This window comes from Pipistrellus kuhlii, unplaced genomic scaffold (genome assembly GCF_014108245.1).
Source record: "Pipistrellus kuhlii isolate mPipKuh1 unplaced genomic scaffold, mPipKuh1.p scaffold_m20_p_145, whole genome shotgun sequence".
In the NCBI taxonomy this organism is placed as follows: Eukaryota; Metazoa; Chordata; class Mammalia; order Chiroptera; family Vespertilionidae; genus Pipistrellus; species Pipistrellus kuhlii.
The window spans coordinates 113,784-139,168 of record NW_023425455.1 but is presented as its reverse complement, the minus strand read 5'-3'; the positions used below and the strand labels follow the sequence as shown (position 1 = coordinate 139,168).

The 25,385-nt window shown below is 58.1% G+C and overlaps 1 protein-coding gene across 2 annotated transcripts; it reads right to left on the bottom strand.

Annotated features, from left to right (window-relative positions):
- Window positions 1–6,536: 6,536 nt before the first annotated feature.
- SYT3 (synaptotagmin 3) lies at window positions 6,537–21,076 on the bottom strand. 2 transcript variants are annotated; one of them, XM_036437624.2, is made up of 11 exons: window positions 21,029–21,076; window positions 20,230–20,362; window positions 18,519–18,684; window positions 15,870–16,404; window positions 14,198–14,585; window positions 12,974–13,192; window positions 10,263–10,383; window positions 9,781–9,952; window positions 9,511–9,643; window positions 7,549–7,617; window positions 6,537–7,022 (listed from the first exon to the last, which is right to left on the bottom strand). In XM_036437624.2, exons 3-10 carry the CDS (start codon window positions 18,667–18,669, stop codon window positions 7,552–7,554), a joined length of 1,785 nt encoding a protein of 594 aa, XP_036293517.1. In that variant the 5' UTR covers window positions 18,670–18,684; window positions 20,230–20,362; window positions 21,029–21,076; the 3' UTR covers window positions 6,537–7,022; window positions 7,549–7,551. The 2 variants fall into 2 exon arrangements, with proteins under 2 accessions (XP_036293517.1, XP_045437580.1); XM_045581624.1 differs by lacking the exon at window positions 21,029–21,076 and having other exon boundaries at window positions 20,230–20,847.
- Between the last annotated feature and the right edge of the window lie 4,309 nt (window positions 21,077–25,385).

Sequence of the window (25,385 nt, the reverse complement as noted above, 5' to 3'; positions counted from 1 at the left end):
CCCCACCTCTGCTTCTGTTTCCTCTCTTTCTGTCATAGTCCCCTCTGCCCTTCTAGCTCTGTCTCCATCCCCTCTGTGGCTCTGCCTGCCACTCTCCATTGTCCCTCTGTCCCCTCCGTAAAGGACCCATCCTTCATCTTGTATTGTCCTATGTCTCTGACACTGTTACCTTCACCTCTGCCCCCTCTGCCTGGAGTCATTCTCTTAGCCTCTATCACTGTTGCTCCATCTTTGTCTCTGGAACTTTCTCCTTTATTTGTATCACTTCCCGCTATATCACCTCGATGTTTCCTTTCAGTTTAGTTGTAATTGTGATGTGTTCATGGGAGGAGGCAGGTACAACATCCACCTACTCTGCCCCCTTGCCGTCGGCACTTCCAATCTAACCACGGGACTCTGTCTGTTTTGGTCGGCAAACTGCAGCTCATGAGCCACATATGGCTCTTTGGCCCCTTGAGTGTGGCTCTTCCACAAAATACCACGGCCTGGGCGAGTCTATGTTGAAGAAGTGGCGTTAGAAGTTTAAGTTTAAAAAATGTGGCTTTCAGAAGAAATCTCAATCGTCGTCCTGATGGTATTTGGCTCTGTGACGAATGAGTTTGCCGACAGCTGGTTTAGGTGATAGGCTCCCAGCAGAATCTTTTTTAGGCACTTTCTTCTATTTCTCCTACATCTGTGTTCTCTCTGTCACCTGTCACTGTGCTCTGTCTTTGTCACCCGTGTCTCTGCCTTCTGTCTCTGAGACGGTCACCTTCTCTATACCCTTCCTGTCCCCCTTATCTTTCCCCTTATCACTGTCCCCTTGGCCTTTGTCCCTCTGTCACTGTCCTCTTCCTCGTCGTGACACTGTTGTGTCACTGTCCTCTTGGTCTCTCTGCCTCCTTTCTTAGACCCTTGGACTCTGTCCAAGACTCCTGGGGTCTCTGTCCCCCTCGGTCTCTTCTCCTTTCCCCTTTGCTTCTGACGATCCTGATCGTCGGGGTGGATTCCACTCAGACATGGTCCCCTCCGTTGTCTTGTCTTCTCTAACTCCGTCGGCTGCTGTCCTCGGTCCCCTCCGCCTTCTGTCCCCTCCATCGCTATAGCAACCTCTTCTACGAAGTAGATGAATAAATCCGAAAATGTAGGTGAAATGGACAAACCCCTAGAAAACGGTAACCTACCAAAAGTAACTGGAGAAGAAATACAGCATGTGCTTAGTCGTAAAACCATCCAAGCAAATTGAATCGGTCAGTTGAAATTAACCACCAAGGAAATTCTGGGCCCAGACATCGTCTCTGGCAAGTTCTGCTATAAACATGAGGGAAGGTATAATTCCAACAGGAGGCAAACCCTTCCGGGGACTAGAAGAGCGATGTCTTCAGCTCAGGGTACGAGGCGAGCCAAACTGGGAGACTGAAACCTGACAAGGAGCATAAGAAAGAAAAATCGAACCGAAACCGGTTTGGCTTAGTGGATAGAGCATCGGTCTGAGAACTGAAAGGTCCCGGGTTCGATTCCGGTAAAGGGCATGTACATTGGTCGCGGGCACATCCCTGGTGGGATGTGCAGGAGGCAGCTGGTTGATGTTTCTCTCTCATTGATGTTTCTAACTCTCCATTCCTCTCTGTAAAAAAAAAATCAATAAAAATATATTTTAAAAAAGAAAGAAAAATCAAGGACAATATTCATTTAAAAATACGAAATAATAAAATGGATGTAAGGGAATCCATGCTCTGTTTTCTCCCCTTCCCCCATAATGGCTTCTTGCAATATTAAATCCCCCTCAAAAAATAATATATATATATGGCGGCCCATCCTCAGTTGGTCCTGGCAAATGAACTTGGTCTGCCTCTTGGCTTTTCCAACATGGGTTCCGGTGGTGCTCTCCGTGGGTCCGGTCTGCTTTTCCTCCGCCGCGGGGGCCTCGGGACCGGCTTCCCTGCGGGTTTGGGTGTTGGCGGGGGGACCCCCTCGTCCTCTGGCGCTGTTTCTCCAAGCCGGGCTCTGGGGGTTTCTCTTCAGGGTCCGGTTCCTCCACAAGAATTGTCGGGGCCGCCTCCTCTCCAGGCCTCTTCTGGCAGCGAGGGGCGCTACCTCCATCCATCCCTCCATCCGTCCGCCCGCCCGCGGGCGCCTCTGCCTCACACCTCTCCGCATCGCTCGCTCAGGCGGGAAAAACCGAAACCTGGGCGCATGCGCACCAACCGCCGCCCGGAAACTGCGCGCGACCGGCCGGCGGGCCCGCGGGAGCTCAGGAGAACTCGCGCGCGAGCTCACGCGCTCCGCGGCTACCCGGCAACCGGTGACGTCACGGGCCTTGGCCCCGCCCCCTCGGCTGCTTCCCAACCCGCGACGGCCGGAGTGGGCAGCCCGGCGCTGCCAAGCACCAGGTGGCGCTCACTGCCGAGCTCCCAGGCCCCGCCACCCTTACGGAGGGAGACTCGCGTCGTCATGGCAACTCTGCCCTGTCTAATCGGATGCCTGCGCTATTGGGTTGGATGGATGCTTGGCGAGACAATGCCGATATCTGATTGGATGCCAGAGAATGTTGCTCTTCCCCCTCTCGGCATCGCTCTCCGCTGGCGGGGTGTCTCCCGTCGGGACCAGCAGTGGAAAGTGACCTGAGAGGCCAGGGGGCGTGAGGAGTGTTCAACGACCACGCCGGCTCATTTTCTTTTTTAAAAAATATATATATATTTTGCCGGGACTGGTTTGGCTCAGTGGCTAGAGCGTCGGCCTGCGGACTGAAAGGTCCCAGGTTCGATTCCGGTCAAGGGCATGTACCTTGGTTGCGGGCACATCCCCAGTGGGGGGTGTGCAAGAGGCAGCTGATAAATGATTCTCTCTCATCGATGTTTCTAACTCTCTGTCCCTCTCAATTCCTCTCTGTGTAAAATCAATAAAATATATTTTAAAAATATATATTTTATTGGTTTAAAAAATATATATTTTATTGATTTTTTACAGAGAGGAAGAGAGACAGAGGGTTAGAAACATCGATGAGAGAGAGTCATCGATCAGCTGCCTCTTGCACACTCCCCACTGGGGATGTGCCCGCAATCAAGGTACATGCCCTTGACCAGAATCGAACCCGGGACCCCTTCAGTCTGCAGACCGACGCTCTATCCACTGAGCCAAACCAGTTTCGGCATTTATTGATTTTTTTTTTTTTTTACAGAGAGAAAGGAAGAGGGATAGAGAGTTAGAAACATCGATCAGCTGCCTCCTGCACACCTCCTACTGGGGATGTGCCTGCAACCAGGATACATGCCCTTGACCAGAATCGAACCTGGGACCCCTTCAGTCCGCAGGCCGGCGCTCTATCCACTGAGCCAAACCGGTTAGGCCCACGCCGGCTCTTTCAAGTACAGCGTCCCTTTATCCCACGAGAGGGCGCTCCTGTGTGCGGGGGTGGGGGGTGGGGGGGCCTAGGAAGCCTTGGTGACCAGTGACGTCACTGGCGAGCCGCTGTCGATTGGCTGCATCTCTCTGCAACAGCAAAATCCTAGGGAAGGCCTTAGAGAACGGGATCACCGGAGGGAGGGACGGGAGAAGCACGTGCCCAGGAATACTGCATGACCTTGGACTCAGGTGCTCACATGTGCAAAGGGCACTCACCTGTATTGTCTCTTCTGGTCTCCACAATCACTCCCAGACGTGCAAACTATCATTAGGGAGGACACCGTCTGCAGCTATGGACCCGTGTAACGGACACCTGCTGTTTGCCAGACTGACATCTGTTACCCATGATTTAAAAAAACAAAAACACACCTCATAGACTTTTTGGGTTTACAGAAAAATCGAACGACCCAATGGGTATAATGGAACCCGGTGCCCTAATCTTTCCTAGTATTGACATCTTGCATTAGTGTGGTGCATGTGTTACAATGATATGATTCCGCTTAGAGACCCAGAGCAGTCAAGTTCGCAGAGACAGAAAGGAGAACGGTGGCTGCCAGGGGCTGGGAGGAGGGGAGGATGGGCAGTTGTTGTTCAGTGGGTGTGAACTTTCCGTTTTTGCAAGATGAAAGGAGTTGCAGAGATGGGTCGCACAACAATGTGCATGTATTTACCGCTACTGAACTGTACACTTAAGGGTTAAGCCCTAGCCGGTTTGGCTCAGCGGCTAGAGCATCAGCCTGTGGACTAAAGGGTCCCAGGTTGGATACTGAGCATATGCTCAGATTGTGGGCTTGATCCTCCCACCCCCAAGTAGGGGGCGTACAAGTGGCAGCCAAACAATGATACCCTCACCATTGATGTTTCTATCTATCTCCCTTCCTTTCTGAAATCAATAAAAAATATATATATATATTTTTAAAAATGGTTAAGCCCTGACCAATTTGGCTCAGTGGTACATGCTCTTGACCAGATCGAACTTAGGACCCTTCAGTCCACAAGCCAATGCTCTGACCACTGAGTCAAACCGGTTAGGGCGACATTACATTTTTTGTTGTTGATCCTCGCCTGAGGATATTTTTCCCACTGATTTTTAGAGAGAGGGGAGGGAGGGAGAGCGGGAGGGGGAAGAGATAGAGAGACATCGATGCTGGGGCAGGTGCCCCACAGGAGATGGGGATCAAATCTGCAGCCCAGGCAGGTGTGTGCCCTCAATCTGGACTTGAACCCAGGACCTGTGCGAAGGCCAGGTCTAACACTGAGCACCATTGACCGGGCAACTTAAGATTTTTGTAATCTTCACCTGAGGATACATTTAGAGAGAGGAAGTGTGTGTGTGTGTGTGTGAGAGAGAGAGAGAGAGAGAGAGAGAGAGAGAGAGAAATATTGAACCTAAAACCCGAGTATGTGCCCTGACCAGGAATTGAACCTAAAACCTTTGGGTGTAGGGGACAACACACCAACCAACTGAGCCTCCTGGCCAGGGGCGAGCATGACAGCAGTTCCAAGGATAAGCTGCTTTGGCATGATGGAATGTCCGTTTTCAAGATGTTTATTTAGCTGCTAAAATGAACTTGCAATTCTTGCGGATGCTCTTAAGCTGCCCTTGACAAATGATACGGTACCTTCCTAGCCTTGACATTTATTCGGGACTGAAGAGTGCAGCTTGCTCCTGGAGAAAAGACAGCACAGTACATAGCCTCCTCGTTCGAGTGCAGTGAGAATGTCAGTGTGGTGTGTGCAGAGAAAGAGACAGGCAGAGGGAGATGGGAGAGAGAGAGAAACCCGGAAGGCGAGGCAGACGTAAAGGTTGGGGAGAGGAGCCTGGGGGAGAGGCAGCCTGCAGGGGGGTGGGCCGCGGAGTCCCAGGGCCTCTCCGGCAGCCTCCCGCCTCCACAGCGCCGAGAAGATCCATTTCTGTGGTCCTCAGCCGGCTGGCGTGGTCATTTGTCCACAGCCACCCTAGCGAACGAAGGAAGGCAGTGGCTGGACCATTTTTCACAGCAGAATTTTCTGCAATGGTGTTTATCGGGCGTGTGCGCGCGGATGGATGCCCCGCGGCTGGGGCATTCACTACTTTGAAGGACTGTGCCCTGTCTGCGGCCATCTGATCCCGCTAGGGCTGTCAATCAAGGGGCCCTTCTGTTCTCTCCTAAAGAAGATATGGCTGCAGGAAATGAATTCCCAGCTGGGCAAGGAAGGATGAGATCCTGCAGGGAAGGGGCCTGGTGGGATGGCCAGGGGAGGGGAAGTCAGTCATGGCAGGGGGCGGGCCCAAGAGCGAGCTTGCTAACTGGACACAGGATTGGCCGGAGGTGGTCACCCAAGACCCAAGGGCAACCAATCAGAGACCCTGATTTTGTCTCCTCCGAAATGGCCGGGTCTGAGGGTGATTTGGGCAGGTGTTAATTTCCTACCTGTCCACCATTCCGCTCTGGGTACTTTATCACTGACAAGGCCCACACCCCCACAGACGCTGGGAAGGACAGATGCTCCCTTCCCCAGTCGGCTCTCCATCACACCCAGCTCTGGCAAACGAGAACTCTTCTGGGGAGAGAGAGAGAAAAAAAAGACCAGCACGTAGGGGAGGCCCTGTCCCTGTCCAAGGTTCCTGTTTTCGCTGCCGCCCTGTGAGAACAGCGTGTACTCAGGATGGCGTGTACCCAGGATGGGAAGGCAAACCGAAGCTCAGGGATGCCAACCCTGGGGGACTCTGTGTCTCTGGAAGATCTGTTCTTTGCGCAAAAGGCAGCCGCTATCGCTTCAGCTCTTTCCATTGGAAACGCAGCTGAAGGCACCATGCCCGATGTGGCAGAACACGCCCGGGGCTCCCAAGGGCCATCGTATCGCCGCTGCAAAGACTTGCTCGGGAACAGAGCCAAACAGATAAGCGGAGTCCCCCAGCATCTGGATCGAACCGTGCCTGAAATCCTTCTGTCCGCTCAGGCTTGCCATGGATTGAGGATTGAGGACTCCAGTTCTGCTGGTGGTGGTGGTAGTCTGGATTGCACCTTCTTGCCCCTTAGTGATCCTGGCCAAGGTGACATTTACAAACTAAGCCTCAGAGAGACCAATTCAGCTGCCAAAGCGGATGGGACATTTGCTTGAACCCGGAGCCAGGATATTCCGGGTCCCAGGGAGGACAGGAGCCCAGGTGGAGTGAGACCCACGGTGTTTATTCCGGTGTTGATAGCAGCAGCAGTGGGGGGATCGGCCAGACGCGGGGGGAGGTGCACAGAGGGGTACACTCAGGTGTGTGTGTGTGTGTCTGGGGATTGGTCCGTTGACATTCGAGGTGGGAACGGGGGTCAGGACACCAAGTCTTCAACAAACGGCAAAAGACAGAGAGAGAGACGGAGGTTTGGGGGGCTGGGGTCCCCCAGACATGCACGGCCCCTTGCCTGGAAGGGGAGCCCCAGGGAAGGACAGACGGACACAGAGGAGACTAAACGCCCCCGCCCTGACACAGGGAGCTGGGCCGCGGGCCGCCCGCCCTCCGGCCTCCGGGGCACAGGGACGGGCGGGCCCGGGGCCCCCGCACCACGCAGCTCGGACGTTATGGCTTTGAGATGAGTTCATGGTCCGGGCAGGAAGGAAGGGGGTCCGGAGGGGCCTGGTCCGATCCCGGGCTTAGGCCGGACCTGCGGGACGGGCAGGTGGTATCAGTGATGGCAGAGAGCGGGCCCTGACCTGCCGTGGCCCCATCACGTCACAGGGACCAGGAATGCTGACCCCCAGCCCTCCTCCCTCAGACCCAGGGTCCAGGCCCCCAGCCCCTCCTCCCTCAGACCCAGGGTCCAGGCCCCCAGCCCCTCCTCCCTCAGAGCCAGGAGTCCAGGCCCCCAGCCCCTCCTCCCTCAGACCCAGGGATCCAGGCCCCCAGTCCCTCCTCCCTCAGACCCTGGGGTCCATGCCCCCAGCCCCTCCTCCCTCAGACCCAGGAGTCCAGGCCCCCAGCCCCTCCTCCTTCAGACCCAGGGGTCCAGGCCCCCAGCCCCTCCTCCCTCAGACCCAGGGGTCCAGGCCCCCAGCCCCTCCTCCCTCAGACCCAAGGGTCCAGTCCCCCAGCCCTCCTCCCTCAGACCCAGGGGTCCATGCCCCCAGCCCCTCCTCCCTCAGACCCAGGAGTGTGGATCCTAAGCCCCGCCTCTCCTCTGGGTTCCTTACCCCTCATTCTGAATTCTCTTTCTCTGACAATCCTTTGCCGCCTTTCGTGAAGCTGGTCAAAGTCTTTTCCTGAAATGGAAAACTCAGGCGGCTCAGGAGGGCGGGCCAGAGGCAAAGCAGTCACTAACAATCCACAGGAGAAAGCCAGTCCTGCATGCCTCTTCACTCAGCTCTGGAGAGATGGGGCAAGTGGCATGGCAGCCCTGTTTCACAGACGGGGAAACTGAGGCACAAAGATCACGTCACCGGCCCGGCCTGCGTGGCTCTGTGGTTAGATGTCGGCTTCTGAACCAGGAGGTTACAGTTCCATGCCCGGTCAGGGCACAGGCCCAGGTTGTGGGCTCCATCCCCAATGTGAGGCCTGCAGGAGGCGGCCCATCGAAGATTCTCTCTCATCATGGATGTTTCCCTCCCTCCCTTTCTCCCTTCCTCTCTGAAATCAATAAAAATATATTTTAAAAAAGAAAAGGCGGCCGGGACCGGTTTGGCTCAGTGGATAGAGCGTCGGTCTGCGGACTGAAAGGTCCCCGGTTCGATTCCGGTCAAGGGCATGTACCTTGGTGGTGGGCACATCCCCAGTGGGGGGTGTGCAAGAGGCAGCTGGTCGATGTTTCTCTTTCATCGACGTTTCTAATTCTCTATCCCTCTCAATTCCTCTCTGTGTAAAATCAATAAAATATATTTTTAAAAAAGAAAAGAAAAAAGAAAAGACGGAGTCCCTGGAAATGTGAGGAGCGATGAGGGGTGAGTGGGGCAGGACCTCAGGGGGGCGGGGACTGTGTCCTGGGGGCGCTAGGAAGGGGGGCGGGGCTGTGAGGGGGGAGGGGGCAGGACCTCAGGGGGCCGGGGACTCTCTCCTGGGGGCGCTGGAGAGCCCAGGGGGCGCTGTGAGGGGAGAGGGGGCAGGGTCAGCTCCAGGGGGAGAACGATCGATTGGCTAGAAGTCAGGGTCAAGGTTCTCCCTGGCCCCCGGGAGCTTCCGGAGGAGCTGGTGGAATGAATGAGCGAGTGGGTGCCTGAGGAGCCCAGAGCACGCAGGAGGAGGGCGCAGCTGCCATCTGTCGGCCTGAGTAGAGCCCCAAGAGTATATTTTATTGATTTTTTACAGAGACGAAGGGAGAGGGACGGAGAGTCAGAAACATCGATGAGAGAGAAACATCGACCAGCTGCCTCCTGCACGCCCCCTACTGGGGATGTGCCCACCACCAAGGTACATGCCTTTGACCGGGGAATCGAACCAGGGACCTTTCAGTCAGCAGGCCGACACTCTATCCACTGAGCCACACCCGACAGGGGCACACCTGGCTTTTCAAAAAAAAAAACAACCTCCTCTGGCTGGTTTGGCTCAGTGACTGGAGCATCAGCCGATGGACTGGAGGGCCCTGTGTTCTCTCTCATTGATGTTTCTATCTCTCTCTCCCTCTCTGAACTCAATAAAAATATATTTATATATATATATATATAAAAAAACCGAGTCCTGCGACATGCTGTCCTGTGGTTTCCCCTTTATTGTGGATTTAGCCTCAGAAATAAGAGCCTTGGCCGAAACCCATTTGGCTCAGCGGATAGAGCGTCGGCCTGTGGACTGAAGGGTCCTGGGTTCAACTCCAGTCAAGGGCATGTTGCGGGCACATCCCCAGTAGGGGGTGTACAGGAGGCAGCTGTTCCATGTTTCCTAACTCTCTGTCCCTCTCCCTTCCTCTCTGTAAAAGAATCAATAAAATATATACTTTTTTTTTTTTTTTTTTTTTAAAGAAAAAGAATTGAGAGCCTTGCTAAGAGGCAGGCACTGGGTCCTGCATGGACCCGCCGACCCTCACTCCTGTGCTGAGGGCAGATGCTGGTGAGGAAACTGAGGCACAGAGGGGGTTAGAGGCTGATGGGGCAGGACTGAAACCGGGCCTCTGCCTCCGACGCCCCAAAGACGTGGAACGAAGGGGCGGGTGTGGGGGGGCCGCTCACCTCCACCAGCTGGTGCCAGTGCTCCACGGGCTTGCGCGGGTTGGCCAGCATCTCCGCCCAGTGCTCGCGGCCGTGCGGGTCCGCGGCGTCGGGGCCCACGCGGCACACGCCGATGACCTCGTTGTGGCCGATGCTGAGGGGCCAGGGAGTGGGGGGGCCGTGAGCCTCCAGAGGAAGGGGGCCCCGCCCAGCCCCGCGCCCCGCGCCCCGCGCCCGCGCCCCGCGCCCCGCGCCCCGCGCCCCGCGCCCCGCGCCCCGCGCCCTCCTCACCAGTCGTAGTCCACCACCGCGATGCTGAGCCCCACGTTCTCCACGCTCTCAGGGGCCACGTCGAACACCAGCGCCTCGTTGTAGGTGGGGTTCAGCGTGTTCTTCTTGATGGAGGTTTTCCGCTTCTTGAGGCGCCGCCCCTCGCTGATCAGAGAGGCCTTCACGTAGGGGTCTGGGGGGAGAGCGTGGAGAGCTGAGCCCCCACTTACTCTCTGAGACCCCTCCCTCCCAAGGTCTGGGTCCCCAGCCTTTCCTCCCCAGCCTCTCCCCCCTCAGACCCAGGGTTCCAGGCCCCCAGGCCCTCCTCCCTCAGACCCAGGGGTCCAGGCCCCCAGCCCCTCCTCCCTCACACCCAGGGGTCCAGGCCCCCAGCCCCTCCTCCCTCACACCCAGGGGTCCAGGCCCCCAGCCCCTCCTCCCTCAGACCCAGGGGTCCAGGCCCCCAGCCCTCCTCCCTCACACCCAGGCCCCTCAGAACCCACCCGAGAAGCCGGTGAGGTCCATGGCTTTGAGGTTAGAGGCTTTGATGATGGTCACGGTGAGGCGGCCGGCCGTGGGGAGGTAGCAGAGTGAGAAGTTGAGCTCCCCAAGATCCGCCTTTTCCTACGGGGGGAGGGGGGGGGAAAGGGGTTTAGCGGCCCCCCACCTCCATCTCCCCAACTCTTGGCCCGCCCCCCCTCCAGTGCTCTCCTCCCCGGTGTCCATCCACTTCATCTGACTCCGGGCCCAACCTGTGACCCAAGCCACTGCCCACCACGGTCAACGCAGGTGTGTTCACGGAAGAGGCAGGAGCGGGGGCAGAGCCGGGAGGCACACAGAGCGGAGGCCACAGTGAGAGAGAGAGACCAGAGCAGCTAGAAAGACAGACCACCGAGCTCTCAGGCAGAAAAACAGAGACCCAGGCCCATGGGGACCCAGAACGAAGGCCAGGGACCCGGACAGAGTGGGACCGAGAAGACACGGGCGGAGGGAGGCCGGTCTGAGGGAGGCTCCAGGGGATGGACCCTCCCACGCGGACACGAGGACACAGGGCAGGGGCCAGAGCTGGCTGGGCCCACACCCTGCCTCCCAACCACCTGACCCGGGCCTGGGCCCCTGGGCTCCCCACTCGCCCCCCTCCAGGCCCCGCCCCAGGCTGCTTCCTCCTCTCACTCTCCAAGCTCAGCTGTCACCCCCGCCCTGAGCCCCCAGAGCACAGGCAGCCCCGAGCAGGCCCCGGACTCTGGGCTGCCCGGCTCCTGGCAGGGAGTGTGGTACGCGCACCCCCAGGGGTACGGGAAGAGTTTGGTGGGGATATGCACTGCCCCGTGCTTAGCTGCGCCTAATTCTACGTTCTCACGAGGACGAGGGGTACTCAGCGTTACGGAAATGATAGAAGGGGTACGCATCTGTCAAAAGCTTGGGAAACACTGATAGAGGAATGGATGAACACAGGGTTGAGGGCAGACCTGAGTGACAGAGCGAGAGGGAAAACAAGAATGACAGACACAGAAGGCAGAGATGGATGTGGGGAGAGGGGGGGACGGTGAGGAGGGACAGATGGGGGCCTTGGGGAGAGACCGTGGAATCAGGCACTTGGTTCTCAGGGCTGGGCTTGGACGGAGCGAGTAGAACACGGAGAGCCCTGTGAGGGGCCTGCGGGCAGAGCCACAGGCACCCGGTCCAACCACGTCATGGTGCGTACGGGGAAACTGAGGCCCAGAGGGGGCCAGGACCCCGAGCATGGCCATCCTGTGTGAGGACAGGGCTTACCCCCCGCCCACTCCCGGTACACACAGCTTCCCCGGGTTGGCAGAGTGGAATGTGGGGAACCCCTGGATTGGGATGGAGGGGGAAGGGATCAGGAGACCCAAGAAGGACTAGGAGGGGCTGGGAAGGGGCGGGGTTACAGGAGAAGGAGGTTCCAGAAGCAGAGGATCATGGGACACAGGAAGGGGTCCAGTGGGGGGCGGAAGGTCCCACAATCTGAATGCCGAGGGCCTTGGGGGGGGGGCGGGTGTGTCAGGGCCTTGGGATCCCGGGCCGTCTAAGGCCTGGGGGATAGGCATCCGAGTGGTCGGCAAACTCATTCGTCCACAGAGCCAGATACCAACGGGACAATGACTGAAATTTCTTTGGAGAGCCACATGGTTTAAACTTCAACTTCTTCGAACGCCACTTCTTCAACATAGACTCGCTCGCCCGGGCCGTGGTATATTTTGTGGAAGAGCCACACTCAAGGGGCCAAAGAGCCGCCTGCGGCTCGCGAGCCGCAGTTTGCCGACCACGGGACTATTAGGACTCAGGTGGAGACTCGGGAGGAACCGCATTCGGCTAAATGAGAGCGTTTGGAGGTCAAGGGCTGGGGGTGTGAGGTGTTCACAGATCCGAAGGAAGTCAGGAGGCGGGAAGGGGAAGGAAGCTGGCAGGACAGGAGCCGGCCCAGGGGGCCTGGCTCCGTGATTGGCCCTCCACCCAGCCAGCAGGTCAGGGTTCGACGCTGGTCAGGCCACGTGCCTGGGCTGTGGCTGGATTCCCAGCAGGCCGCACGCAAGAAGCAGCCGCTCAGTGATTCTCTCTCACCATGGATGTTTCCCTCTCCCTCCTCTCTCGCTGAAATCCATAAAAAACATTTTGATTTTAAAGGAAAGAAAAAGAAGAGCCAGAACTCAGCTTCAGGAAGTGGGCGGGTCAGGAATCTGAGGTCAGAGGGCAGAAGTGCTGAGGTCAGGGGTTGAAGTGTAGATGGAGCTGCCTGGGGGGGGGGGGCCTCCTCGGCATCTGTGACCATTTTCTCGACTGTTAGCATCAGAGGTCCAGGGGGGTTCCTGTTTGGTAAGTGTGGCGGGCAGGGGGGCCGGGCCATTTCCTACTCTCTCGTGAGTGCTTGCAAGCTTTTGCAATAAAATAAAACGTAAGCCAAAACCAGTTTGACTCAGTAGATAGAGCGTCGGCCTGAGGACTGAAGGGTCCCGGGTTCGATTCCGGTCAAGGGCAGGTACCTTGGTTGTGGGCACATCCCCAGTGCGGGGTGTGCAGGAGGCAGCTGATCGATGATTCTCTCTCATCGATGTTTCTAACTCTCTGTCCCTCTCTCTTCCCCTCTGTAAAAAATCAATAAAATATATTAAAAAATAAAATAAAATGTAAGACTCCGGGGGGGGGGGGGGGGGCGGCCCGGGGCCGGGAGGGGCGGGGGGCGCGGGGCACTGACCGAGCCGCCCTCCACGATGTCCCGCCATAGCGGGCGGTCGGGCGGCTGCTCCGCCAGCTCCAGCAGGTTGTCCAGCACCACCTGGCCGATGAGGTCGTGCCGGGAGAAGCGGTCGAAGTCGTAGACGCTGAAGTGCAGCTTGCGCTGGGCCAGCTCGGCCAGGGGCACCGCGAACTGGAACGTCTCGTTGAAGACGGGGTTCAGGGTCTTCCTGTGCACCTGGGGGGGGGGGGGGAGGGCAGACACCATGTCTACCAGCCCTTCCTTCCGCCCCAACTTAGGAGTTCAGGCCCCAGACCCCAGCCCTCCTCCCTCAGCCCCAGGCTCCCAGCCCCTCCTCCCTCAGACCCAGGCCCCCAGCCCCTCCTCCCTCAGACCCAGGGGTCCAGGCCCCCAGCCCCTCCTCCCTCAGACCCAGGCCCCCAGCCCCTCCTCCCTCAGACCCAGGGGTCCAGGCCCCCAGCCCCTCCTCCCTCAGACCCAGGGCTCCAGGCCCTCAGCCCCTCCTCCCTTAGACCCAGTGGTCCAACCCCCAGCCCCTCCTCCCTCAGACCCAGGAGTCCAGGCCCCCAGCCCCTCCTCCCTCAGACCCAGGAGTCCAGGCCCCTCCTCCCTCAGACCCAGGGGTCCAACCCCCAGCCCCTCCTCCCTCAGACCCAGTGGTCCAACCCCCAGCCCCTACTCCCTCAGACCCAGGGGTCCAGGCCCCCAGCCCCTCCTCCCTCAGACCCAGGGGTCCAGGCCCCCAGCCCCTCCTCCCTCAGACCCAGGAGTCCAGGCCCCCAGCCCCTCCTCCCTCAGACCCAGGCCCCCAGCCCTCCTCCCTCAGACCCAGGGCTCCAGGTCCCCAGTCCCTCCTCCCTCAGACCCAGGGGTCCAGGCCCCCAGCCCCTCCTCCCTCAGACCCAGGGGTCCAGGCCCCCAGTCCCTCCTCCCTCAGACCCAGGGGTCCAGGTCCCCAGTCCCTCCTCCCTCAGACCCAGGGGTCCAGGCCCCCAGCCCCTCCTCCCTCAGACCCAGGGGTCCAGCCCCCAGCCCCTCCTCCCTCAGACCCAGGGGTCCAGGCCCCCAGCCCCTCCTCCCTCAGACCCAGGGGTCCAGGCCCCCAGCCCCTCTCCCTCAGACCCAGGGGTCCAGGCCCCCAGCCCCTCCTCCCTCAGACCCAGGGGTCCAGGTCCCCAGTCCCTCCTCAGTGGGACTCGGTGCCCAGCCCGCCGCCCAGACCTTGGTCTGGAACTTCTTCTTGCGGTCGGGCAGCAGGTAGATCTTGACGTAGGGGTCTGAGAAGCCATTGGAGTCCTTGGCCGGAAGGTCCAGGGCCTGCAGGATGCGCACCACCAGCTGGTCGGAGCCGTAGAGGTACCGCAGGGCGAAGCTGATGCGGCCGCAGGGCGCGCCGGCGCCCGCCTCCCCGGGGCCCGGGGCCCCGCCACCGCGCCAGCCACCGGGGCCCGCGCCCTGGTACAGCTCCGGCTTGATCTGCCCGATGAGCTTGGCCTTCTCCTCGCCGCCCGGCAGGGGCAAGGGCAGGGCGGGCGGCCGCTCCTCGCTGCCCGGGTCTGGCTGGGTGGTCAGGGTCTGCTGGGTGAGGGGCCGAGGCAGGGCTGAGTACCTGCAGGCGGTGGGGTGGGGGAGACCCAGGAGTGGTGGATGTCTCTGATTCTTGCCTCTGAAGATCCGGGAGACCCCTCCCTGCCTCCTCCCCGAACCCCACCGCTAGGGGCCAGCAAAGCCCCCACCTCTGCTCCCCAAGGCCTGGAGCCAGCCACGGGCATGCCCTGAGCCTCAGTTTCCCCATCTGTATTGGGGAGGGAATTTCCCCTTCCTTAAGCTTGGACTACAGCCTCCAGCAAAGAGTCCCCTCTGAACCTCAAGCTGGTGACTCCGAATCGCTTTCCCATGGGCCCCTGGGCCTGCACAGACCCCCCTCCACTCCTCTCTGCCCTTCTCCCTACCCTGCCTTTCCTTTTTGTCAAAAAGAAGAAAATGACAGCCGAAACCGGTTCGGCTCAGCGGATAGAGCATAGGCCTGTGGACTGAAAGGTCCCGGGTTCGATTCTGGTCAAGGGCAGGTACTTTGGTTGCGGGCACATCCCCAGTGGGGGGCGTGCAGAAGGCAGCTGGTGGATGATTCTCTCTCATTGATGTTTCTAGCTCTCTATCCCTCTCCCTTCTTCTCTGTTAAAAAAAATCAATAAAAACAATATATATAAAAAAGGAGAAGAAGAAGAAAATGACAGGTCCACATCCTCGATGTTCACAGACGCAAACATTGGCAAACCAGATCCAACATGCATGAGAGGGATCACCCACCAGGACCAGGTGGGAACCACCCCAGGACGGCAAGGATGGTTCGACATCCATAAGCCAATCAGCGGGATGGATCACAGCCACGGACGTGTTCCCCAGCTGCCTCTCTGCAGCCCTGGCCTGGCTGGCCAGCCGGACCCAGACAGCCCATGTGTGTGTGTGTGTGTGTGGGGGGGGGCATTCCCCTGGACTGTGGGTGAATGAGGGGAGGGCTTGTCTGTTTGCTCAGCTCTCTGTTTCCCACACTCAGGCCTGTGACTGCCTTTTGACCCAGGATCTTGTGTGTGTATGTGTGTGTGTGGGGGGCGGTCCTAACCCTCATTCTTTCCACCCTCCTAGTGTCCTGCCCCCAGCCTCCTCCTTCCTCTGGCTCAGACCTCCAGCCCCCTTCTCCCTGAGGTCCAAGGACTCTAGGCTCCTCCCGCTCCTCTCCCAGACCCAGGAGCCTGGGCCCCCAGCCTCCTCTATCCCCACACCCCAAACCCCTTCCTCCCCCAGGGCTCAGGAGAGCCGAAGTCGGGAAACAGACACACAGAGGAGGAGCAGACGTTCAGAGCGGACCCCAAGCCCACCCACCCCGGCTCACCTGGTGGTGGGTGCCAGGCTGGTGACCTGCTGATGGGACTGGGCACTGGGCAAACCGCCGCCGCTAGGGGGCAGCAGGAGCAGCCCCGAGCCGGCCCCGCCGCCCTCGGAGGGCAGCTCCGGCGACGTCTGGCTGGGTTTGACCCCGGCGGCCACGGCGGCGGCGGCGGCGGCGGCGGCCTCTGGGTAGGAGTCCATGTCCAGGTAGGAGGGGTCCGGGGCGTCGGAGCCCCCCAGGCCGCCCGGCTCCAGCAGCTCGGCGAAGGGCGGGTGGTGGGCGGCGTGGGCATGGTGGTGCGGGCCCCCCAGCAGGGGGTGGCCCCCCAGGCCGGCCCCCAGGTGGTGCCCGCTGCCGCCCACCAGGCCCGCCAGCCCCACCCCGGGGCCCAGCTCCTTGCGCAGGGGGCCGCCGCCCACCGCCGAGCCCTTGTCCCGCCAGGGCACCCAGCACAGCTTCCAGGACACGAAGAGGGACACGCCCAGCAGGACGATGCCGCAGAACGTCACGATGACGGACAGCAGGCTCACAGAGATGTCTGGAGAGAGCGGGCGCAGGGGTCAGGGGTCAGGGGTCAGGGCCGGGGGAGGTCACGACCTATCTTCCCACTGTTGTCCCGGAAGAGCTAAGCTTCAAAAAATAATTGAGCCGAAACCGGTTTGGCTCAGTGGATAGAGCGTCGACCTGTGGACTGAAAGGTCCCGGGTTTGATTCCGGTCAAGGACATGTACCTTGGTTGCGGGCCCATCCCCAGTAGGGGGTGTGCCGGAGGCAGCTGATGGATGTTCCTCTCTCATCGATGTTTCTAACTCTCTATCCCTCTCCTTTCCTCTCTGTAAAAAATCAATAATATATATATATATATATATATATATATATATATATATATATGTGTGTGTGTGTGTGTGTGTGTGTGTATATATATATATATATATATATATATATATATATATATATTTGAAAGATAATTGTTTAGTATTAGCCACACATCGTCCTGAGCAATTTACATATATTATTTATCTTAAACTCCATGACCCTGCCCTAGCTGGTCTGGCTCAATGGATAGAGCGTCGGTTTGCGGACTGAAGGGTCCGAGGTCTGATTCCAGCCAAGGGCACAAGCCTGGGTTGCGGGCTTGATCCCCAGTGGGGGGCGTGCAGGAGGCAGCTGATCCACGATTCTCTCTCATCATTGATATTTCTATCTCTCTCCCTCTTCCTTCTCTAAAATCAATCAAATAAATTTTTTTTAAAAATAAAAAGTAAACTCCATGACCCTACAAGATGGGTGTTTTATTTATTTATTTTTGGCAGAGTGGGTATTTCATATACCCGTTTTAAAGGTGAGGAAACTGAGGCACAGAGAGGCTGAGTGGCCTGTAGAAGGCGGCACAGGAAGTAAACGGCCGGTCTGGGATCTGCACTCAGCGGTCTGTCTCCGGCCTTTGTTCTCTTTCCCGCTCGCACACGCTGCCTCTTTGTCAGAGGGGGCACCCCCAGAAATAGGACCAAAGTCCCCCCAGATGCTCAGAGAAGATCAAAGAGAAAAAGAACGCATGGCGCCATCAGGCAGGTCAGGGGTCACCCCCCTCCACCCCAGCTTGCTGTGTGGCCTTGAGAAGCTGTCTTAACCACTCTGAGCCTTGCATTCCCCGTTTGCCGGAGAGGAGAGAATCGGTCCCGCTGTGGAGCCCCTTTTCTGAGCTCTGGGGGTCCTTCTGGGAAGTCACTGAACTGAGGCTGCTCTTGACTTCCCAGGGCCGGTTCTGGCTGTTCCGCCTGTGGCTTCCACAGGCCCCTCCTCCAGCCCCTGGCACACAGCAGGTCCTCGCTCTGAGGACCCCGCTGCCTGGGGCGTCAGTTCGCCCTTCTGGGCCTCAGTTTCCCTCACTGAGTGGCCAGATTATGATGATCTCTGATCGCATAATAATCTGGCCACCCGGTGTCTATCCTATATAATAAAAGGCTAATATGCAAATTGTTCCTTTGACCAGGAGTTCGACCAGCAGCCAGGCAGGCCAACCGTCCATGTCCCCTCCCTCTGGCCAGGCTGGCCGGACCCCACCCATGCACAAATTCATGCACCGGGCCTCTAATATACACTGTGTGGCCAGATTATTATGCGTCCAGAGATCATCATACTCTGGCCACTCCGTGTATGTACCGCCGAGGGTCACTGGGAGTCGTCGATGGGACAGGCCGAGGACCTCGCGGGCTGCCTGCTGCCCCACCGTTTACTAAAAGACCACCGTGTGCCCAGCGTGGCCAAACTCTTCACAGGCATCACTGCGTCTCTCATCTGCCCCACCAGGTGGTCGCTCTCACTGTCTCCGTTGTCCAGGGGAGGAAACCGAGGCACAGACAAGTCAGTCGCCTACAGCCATCGGGTTATTGCTGGGAGGGGTGGGATTTGAACCCAGGCAAGCACAAAGGTAGCTGTAGGGGACATATGGCAGCACTGGCCGGGGGGGGGGGGGTCGTGGGGGTGCCTACAGCAAAGCTGCACAAGGTCAGGGGTCAAATGGACCTCACAGCTCCTTCTCCTTAGAGCAGGGGACAGGATGCAGGCAGGACTGTGAGCGGAAGCAGCCCCCCCAGGGAGGAGAAAGCTGAGCGGGTCTGCGGGGCCGGGGGCAGGGGCTGGGGCGCTGACCTGCATCGGGGCCCCGGGGGTAGCCCCGGATTCGCAGGTCGTTGAACTCCTGGCACCTGTCGCTGGTGTCGGCGTCTCGGACCCGGGCACAGAGGTCTGAGACCAGGATGAGTGCCCGTCGGCAGAGGTCATCTTCGTAGTCTCCTGACATGGTGGCCGGTGGGTCCTGTGCTCCGGCCCGGCCGGCGAGGGTGCAGGAGGGGAACGAGATGGGGGAGAGAGTGGGTGAATGTGGAGAGAGAAAGAGAAAAGGCAGGTGGGCAAGGGGTCAGAGGTCGGGGGCTGATGTTCAAAGGTCAGAGATCGGGGGCTGATGGACAAGGGGTCAGAGGTCAGGGGCTTATGGACAAGGGGTCAGAGGTCAGGGGCTGATGGACAAGGGGTCGGAGGTCGGGGATGAAGGAAGAAGGAAAAGGAAATTAGGGGCCCATGGACGGAAGGACTGGAATTCGGGGTGGACAGGCAAGAAGACAGTAACAAGGGTCTGACAAACCAGGGACAGAGATGGATGTGCCGGACCAGAAGACAGAGAACAGGGACACCTGGACGGGAGGGAGATCCAGGGAAGGCCACACGGGGCAGAGACTGGGGATGCACAAGTGCAGGGGGTGAGCAAACAAGGAGACAGATCGGGGAGCAGCGGTGAGCAGACAGAATGTAGGGACGGCCATTCACCACTCGTGCTTTCAACTCCTATTCACTGAGCACCAACTACGTGCCCGGCACCGCGCCAGCGGCTGCAGAGCCCGCCGGAACGGGCAAAGCTCACGCATCCCCCAATTCCTGGTGTCACAGCCCCCCGAGAGGTGACAGTGAGTAAACACGTCCACAGCCACGTAAACAGCACAACACTCGCAGAAAGAAAAAAAAAATAGCGGCAGGAGGTGCCACGGAGGAGCCAGGAGGCAGGCGGTCACTGGGGAGGGCGGTCTCGGAGACCCGCAGGCTGGGATGGAGCCGGCCGGTGGGGCTGGAGCCGGGAAAAGCATTCCAAGCGGCAGGGGAACAGCATGAGCAGCCGCCCAGGGTGGGAACGGACTCGGCGGGTCCCGGGGACGGACAGGAGGCCAGGTCGGAGTGGACAGAGCCAGGAGGACTCAGAGAGAGGGATGCATGGAGGTAGGGAGAGCAGAGACGGTTCTGTGTGGTGGTGGTGGCCGGGGAGGGATGGGGCTGCAGGATGCAGAGATAAGACCACGCCGAGGGAGGGAGAAGTGAGGGGCAGGGAGACAGAGACCAGAAGAGAGGGACAGATGGACAGACAGACAGAAGCCTTGGGGTGGACAGAGCTAACAGCCGTGCAATGCACCCGAGGGTGAGAGCTGGGCAGGCAGAGGGCAGTGGCGAGGGCCAGGCGGGCGGTGGACAGCAGTAGCTCAGAGAGAAACAACAGAAGGAGGATGGATGGTGTGCAGGAATAAAGGAGAGACAGACAGATAATGGCCAGAGATCACAGAGGGACAAAAGGATCCGGAGGAGGGCTGGGTCCAGAAGGCAGGTTGGAGGTGGGGGGGGGAGCATGAATGAGAGGAGACCAGGAGAAAGAGGTGGATCTGGCACATAGCGACACATGGTTGGGAGCCAGACACCAGAGAGAAGGTTTGGAGGAGCGTGCAGGGGAGGCTGGGGACAGGGGATGGAGGCTCCCAGACGGACAGGTGCGGGGGTTCTGCACGGGCCAGGGCTCCGAGCCGGGCATGGCCACACTCACCTGCGCTTATCCCTGCCGGCTCCTGGGTGGCAGCCGAGGCGGCGGGCGGCAGCCCATGGGGGTTGGAGGGCGGGCCAGGGACTGTGGACCCGTCCCCACGCGAGCGCCAGGTGGTGAGAGGGGGGTGCCGGATCTGAGGGCCGTTGGCGGGAGAAGAAGCTTAACCCGAGCCTCACATCTTGTCCGATTCTGGCCAGCTGCTGACCCCAGGGCACCCGGGGAGATCCAGCCACCCGCTCCCACCTCCGGGGCCCCCACCTCCCGTGGAGCTTAGAGACTACAATTCCCGGCGGGCCGTGGGCTCGCACTGCAGCTACTTTACAGGCCCTGGCGCTGCAGGGGCTGCTGGAAGTTGAAGTCCCTGATGCCTCTCCCGGCTGCAGAGGATGGGAATTTTTTTACGGGGGGGGGGGAGGGGGGGTTCGGAGATGCTGGGGTCCCAAAGCACTGCAGGGGACAGGCATGAAGCCTGGGACCCAGAGTGGCCTCGGAGTCCTAAGTCCTCAGGGGCCGTGGAGTGGATAAACGATCCCCACGCCCAGGGGGGTCGGCCGGAGAGGCTGGGGTACACCCAGGTGTTTCGGGACCCACCCCCCACCCCCTCTTCCAGGGCCACCTGCCCCTCCCCCGGGGCAGCCAGCGAGCGCCGCAGCACTCCCACTCCCCGGCGGGAGATCGGCGCGCCTCTGCACCTACTCTCCCCCACCCCCGAACCATGAGCCCGGGCGGCCCCCAAAGACCCGGCTGCGGCTGGGGCTGGGCCCGGGGGAGGGAGGGAGGGAGGGAGGAGCGGACTCACCGGAGCCGCGGCCGCCGCCGCCGCAGCCCGCACGCCCGCCGCCCGCCGCGGCGCCCGCTCGGCTCCTCCCCCCGCTCCCGGCGCAGGTCCGCGCTCCTCCCTGCACCCCCTTCTTCCCTCCGAACCTGCGGCTGCCGGGAGGAAGGAGGGAGCGCCAGGGACCCGGGGCGCCTCCTTGGAGGACCTTCTGGTCCCCCAGGATTTAGGGGTCCCAGCCCACAGCCCCCCTTCTCTCAGACGGAGAAGTCGGGGAGCCCAGCCACCTCCCCTCCCGGGACCCAGGGGCACGGAGCTCCCACCCACCTCCATCCTCAGATCTAGGAATCCGCCCCTCCCGCCCCTCCCTCCCTCCCACCCCGGGACCTGCGTCCCCGCCGCCGCCGCCGCCTCCGGGGCCCGGGACCTCAGTCAGGGGGCACCCCCTCCCCCCTCCCGCGGGCCGCGGTGGGAGGGGAGGCGGGGCCGCAGCCCGCGGAGAGGTGCCAGCAGGCACCTGGGTTTGAATCCTGCCTGGGCCGGCTCCTGCCTTTGTCATCTCGCGCTTTGCTCTGAGCCCTAATCTCCTCACCAAAAAAATAAAAATAAAAAATACGGACGATAGCCAGTGTGGTTCAGTGGTTGAGCGTCGACCCATGAACCAGGAGGTCCTGGTTCGATTCCCGGTCAGGGCACGTGCCCAGGTTGCAGCTGGATCCCTGGTGAGGGGCGTGAAGGAGGTAGCGGATCAATGATTCTCATCATTCGTGTGTGTGTGTGTGTGTGTGTGTGTGTGTCTTCCTTCCCCTCTGAAATAAATAAAAATATGTTTAAAATAAAATAAAAATACGGACAATAAACCTGTTTCCAAAGAGATTAGAGGTTTTAAGGGGAAAGTCAGTATTGGTAAAGCATGGACACCCAGTAGGTGCTTAATGAATATTTACTTCTTTTTTATTTTTTAAAAATATATTTTATTGATTTTTTTACAGAAAGGAAAGGAGAGGGACAGAGAGTTAGAAACGTCGATGAGAGAGAAACATTGATCAGCTGCCTCCTGCACACCCCCCACCGGGGATGTGCCCGCAACCAAGGTACATGCCCTTGACCAGAATGAAACCTGGGACTCTTCAGTCCGAAGATCGACGCTCTATCCACTGAGCCAAACTGGTTTTGGCTTTTTATTTCTTTTTTAATCCTTACTCGAGGATTTTTTTTTCCTATTGATTTTTAGAGAGAGTGGAAAGGAAGGAAGGGAGGAGGGAAGAGAGGGGAGGGGGAACATTGATGTGAGAGAGTCACATTGATTGGGTGTCTCCCAAACATGCCCCGACTGGGTGGGGAATCGAACCTGCAACCTAGGTAGAAGCCCTTGACTGGAATTGAACCTCTAACCTTTCCGTGTGCAGGGCGATGTTCTAACCATTGAACACACCGGCCAGGGCAAGGGCTATTTCTTAAAATAATCAAGAAACAGTCACTGATGTATTAATAGCAGTTAACGGTAATCCCCACGGACCTTGGACTAAGTGCTATGAAATTGTTTTTTTAAAATATATTTTATTGATTTTTTTTTTCAGAGAGGAAGGGAGACGGATAGAGAGTTAGAAACACCAATGAGAGAGGAACATCAATCAGCTGCCTCCTGCACACCCCCCATGGGGATGTGCCCGCAACGAAGGTACATGCCCTTGACGAGAATCGAACCCGGGACCTTTCAGCCCCCAGGCTGACGCTCTACCCACTGAGCCAAACCGGTTTCGGCTAATGTACAGATTTGTTTTTTGTTTTAAATGTTCTTACTGATTTTAGGGAGAGAGGAAAAGAGAGAAACATGGATCTGCTGCCTCCTGCACAGCCCCCACCCGGCATGCGTCCTGACGGGGAATTGAACCATCAACCTCTGGGTGCACGGGAAGACGCTCAATCAGCTGAACCAGGGTGGCCAGGACACCTGTGCAGTTCTGTTATTCCCATTTCACAGCGGAGACCACTGAGGCTCCTGGAGGTGACCCCCCGTGGAGAAGGTCCAGAGCTACATCGTCAGGTCCAGGCTCCCCAAAGCCCGCTCTCCAGCCTGACCCTCGCACCCAGCATATAGGGCGCCCAGGGAGAGACGCGGAAGGAAGTGTGCCAGGACGCATGCGCTCAGAGACGTGTGCGCAGGTGGCCTTGCCAGCTTCCCGGGGCGCGTTGCAGACACTCAGATTCCGAGGCTGCCCAAGCGTTGAGAGGCGGCTGTAGCGCTCTGATCAGTGTGTGTGACTTTGGGTGCAAAGCACCAGAGTTCAAATCCCAGCTCTGCTCTGTGTGGCCCTGAATGGATTATATTCTCAGAGCCTCCGCTTCCCTGTTTGTATGTGAGAAGCTATTTTTTTCTTTTTTTAAAATATATTTTATTGATTTTTTTACAGAGAGGAAGAGAGAGGGATAGACAGTTAGAAACATGGATGAGAGAGAATCATCTACCAGCTGCCTCTTGCACACCTCCTACTGGGAATGCGCCCGCAACCAAGGTACATGCCCTTGACGGGAATCGAACTTGGGACCTTTCAGTCCACAGGCTGAAGCTCTATCCACTGAGCCAAACCGGTTTCGGCTCTTTTTCTTTTCTTTCTTCTTTCTTTCTTTCTTTCTTTCTTTCTTTTTTTTAATTGAGTTTTTAGAGAGAGGAAGGGAGATGGAGATAGAGAAACATCAATGTGAGAGAGAAACATTGGTCAGTTGCTTCCCATACCCACCCCAACTGGGGATCGAACCCACAACCCGGGCATGTGCCCGGACCAGGAACTCAATCCGCCACCTTTTGGTGCACACGATGATACTCAACCGACTGAGCAACTGGCCAGGGCAGATGAGGAAAAATTAAAAAACCCAGATTCTACGTCATTAAGTTATTGTGAGGGTTAAGTTAAAAGCATGCAAGGTGGAAAATGGTTAGTGTTATTGTAATAATTAGTAATTACACACATTTGCTTATGCATTCTCTTTAAAATAGATATTTACAGATTTTTAGAGAGAGGAAGAGAGACACTTCAATTGGGTGCCTGCTGCACACCCCCTGCCGGGGACCCAGCCCACAACCCTGGCATGTGCCTCGACGGGGAATCGAACCACCAACCTTTGGTTGATGGGACTGATGCCAAACTAACGGAGCCGCCCGGCCGGGGCTGTGTGTGTGCTCTGCATTTTGCAGGGGAGGAAAGTGAGGCTCAGAGAGTGGAAGTGCGCTGTCCACCGCCACACAGCTGGGAAGCATCAGAGGTGAGATCCAAAGCCACGCAGCTCGGAAGCTAGAGCCTGCCTTTCAGTTGCTACCTCGTTTGCAGGACGTTTGCCAGGCACTGTTCTAGTCCAGATTCTCAGCCTTTGGACAGGGAACAGGATGGAAAGCCCAGGTGCTGTGAGTGTGTGGCTATTTGCACTGAGCTCAGAGGGGGAGTTCCATGAGTCAGGTGAAGATGGCGGGTAGGGGCAGCTACAGGGAGAAGGAGCAGCCTGAGCAAGGCCTGGGGCAGGAGGGAGTTTGGCTCAGAGAGGGGGACTCCTGAGCACATAAGCTTCATGGGGGCAGCACTTTGATCTGTTTACTGCTGTGTCCCCACTGCCTGACACAGTGCCTGGCACACAGGAGGCACTCAAAAAATATTGGTTAGTTGAAGGAATAAATGAATGTACAAGTAGATAGGTAAATAGAGGGATCAGTGGGTAGATGAGTGGATGATGAATGGATGGATAAGTGGATGGATGAGTTTATTATGGATGGATGGGTGGATGGATGGATGGATAGAAGGGTGTATGGATGGGTGGGTGGATGGATAGAAGGATGATGTAAAAATAAATGGATAGATAGATGAGTAGATGATGAATGGATGGATGAGTGGATGATGGATGGATGGGCAGATGGGTGGAAGGATGAACAGATGGATAGGTGAGTGGATGGATGGTTGGATAAAAGGATGGATGGATGAGTGGATGATGAACGGATGGATGGATGGATGGATGGATAGAAGGGTGTATGGATGGGTGGGTGGATGGATAGAAGGATGATATAAAAATAAATGGATAGATAGATGAGTAGATGATGAATGGATGGATGAGTGGGTGATGGTTGGATAGAAGGGTGGATGGATGGGTGGGTGAATGGATAGAAGGATGATGTAGGATAAATGGATGGATGAGTGGATGGTTGGATAGATGGAGGCAATGCATGAATGCATGAGTGAATGAATGAGCTTGCACAAATACCTACAGGTTCACACACACACGTGACTAGAAATAAATGCAGTCTCACACGTACGTACTCCTCCGGGCGCCCCGTGGAGAGAGGCAGGCCAGCTGTGGAGGAGGACACAGGAGGCAGACCCTCTGACCGGCTACA

Excerpts from the sequence above, each read along its gene's own strand:
- SYT3 (XM_036437624.2), bottom strand. The coding sequence starts at position 18,669 with ATGTCAGGAGACTACGAAGATGACCTCTGCCGACGGGCACTCATCCTG. Across the intron at positions 16,405-18,518 it reads CCCCCGGGGCCCCGATGCAG|ACATCTCTGTGAGCCTGCTG; the intron begins GTCAGCGCCCCA and ends CGCTCTCTCCAG. Across the intron at positions 14,586-15,869 it reads AGCCTGGCACCCACCACCAG|GTACTCAGCCCTGCCTCGGC; the intron begins GTGAGCCGGGGT and ends CACCGCCTGCAG.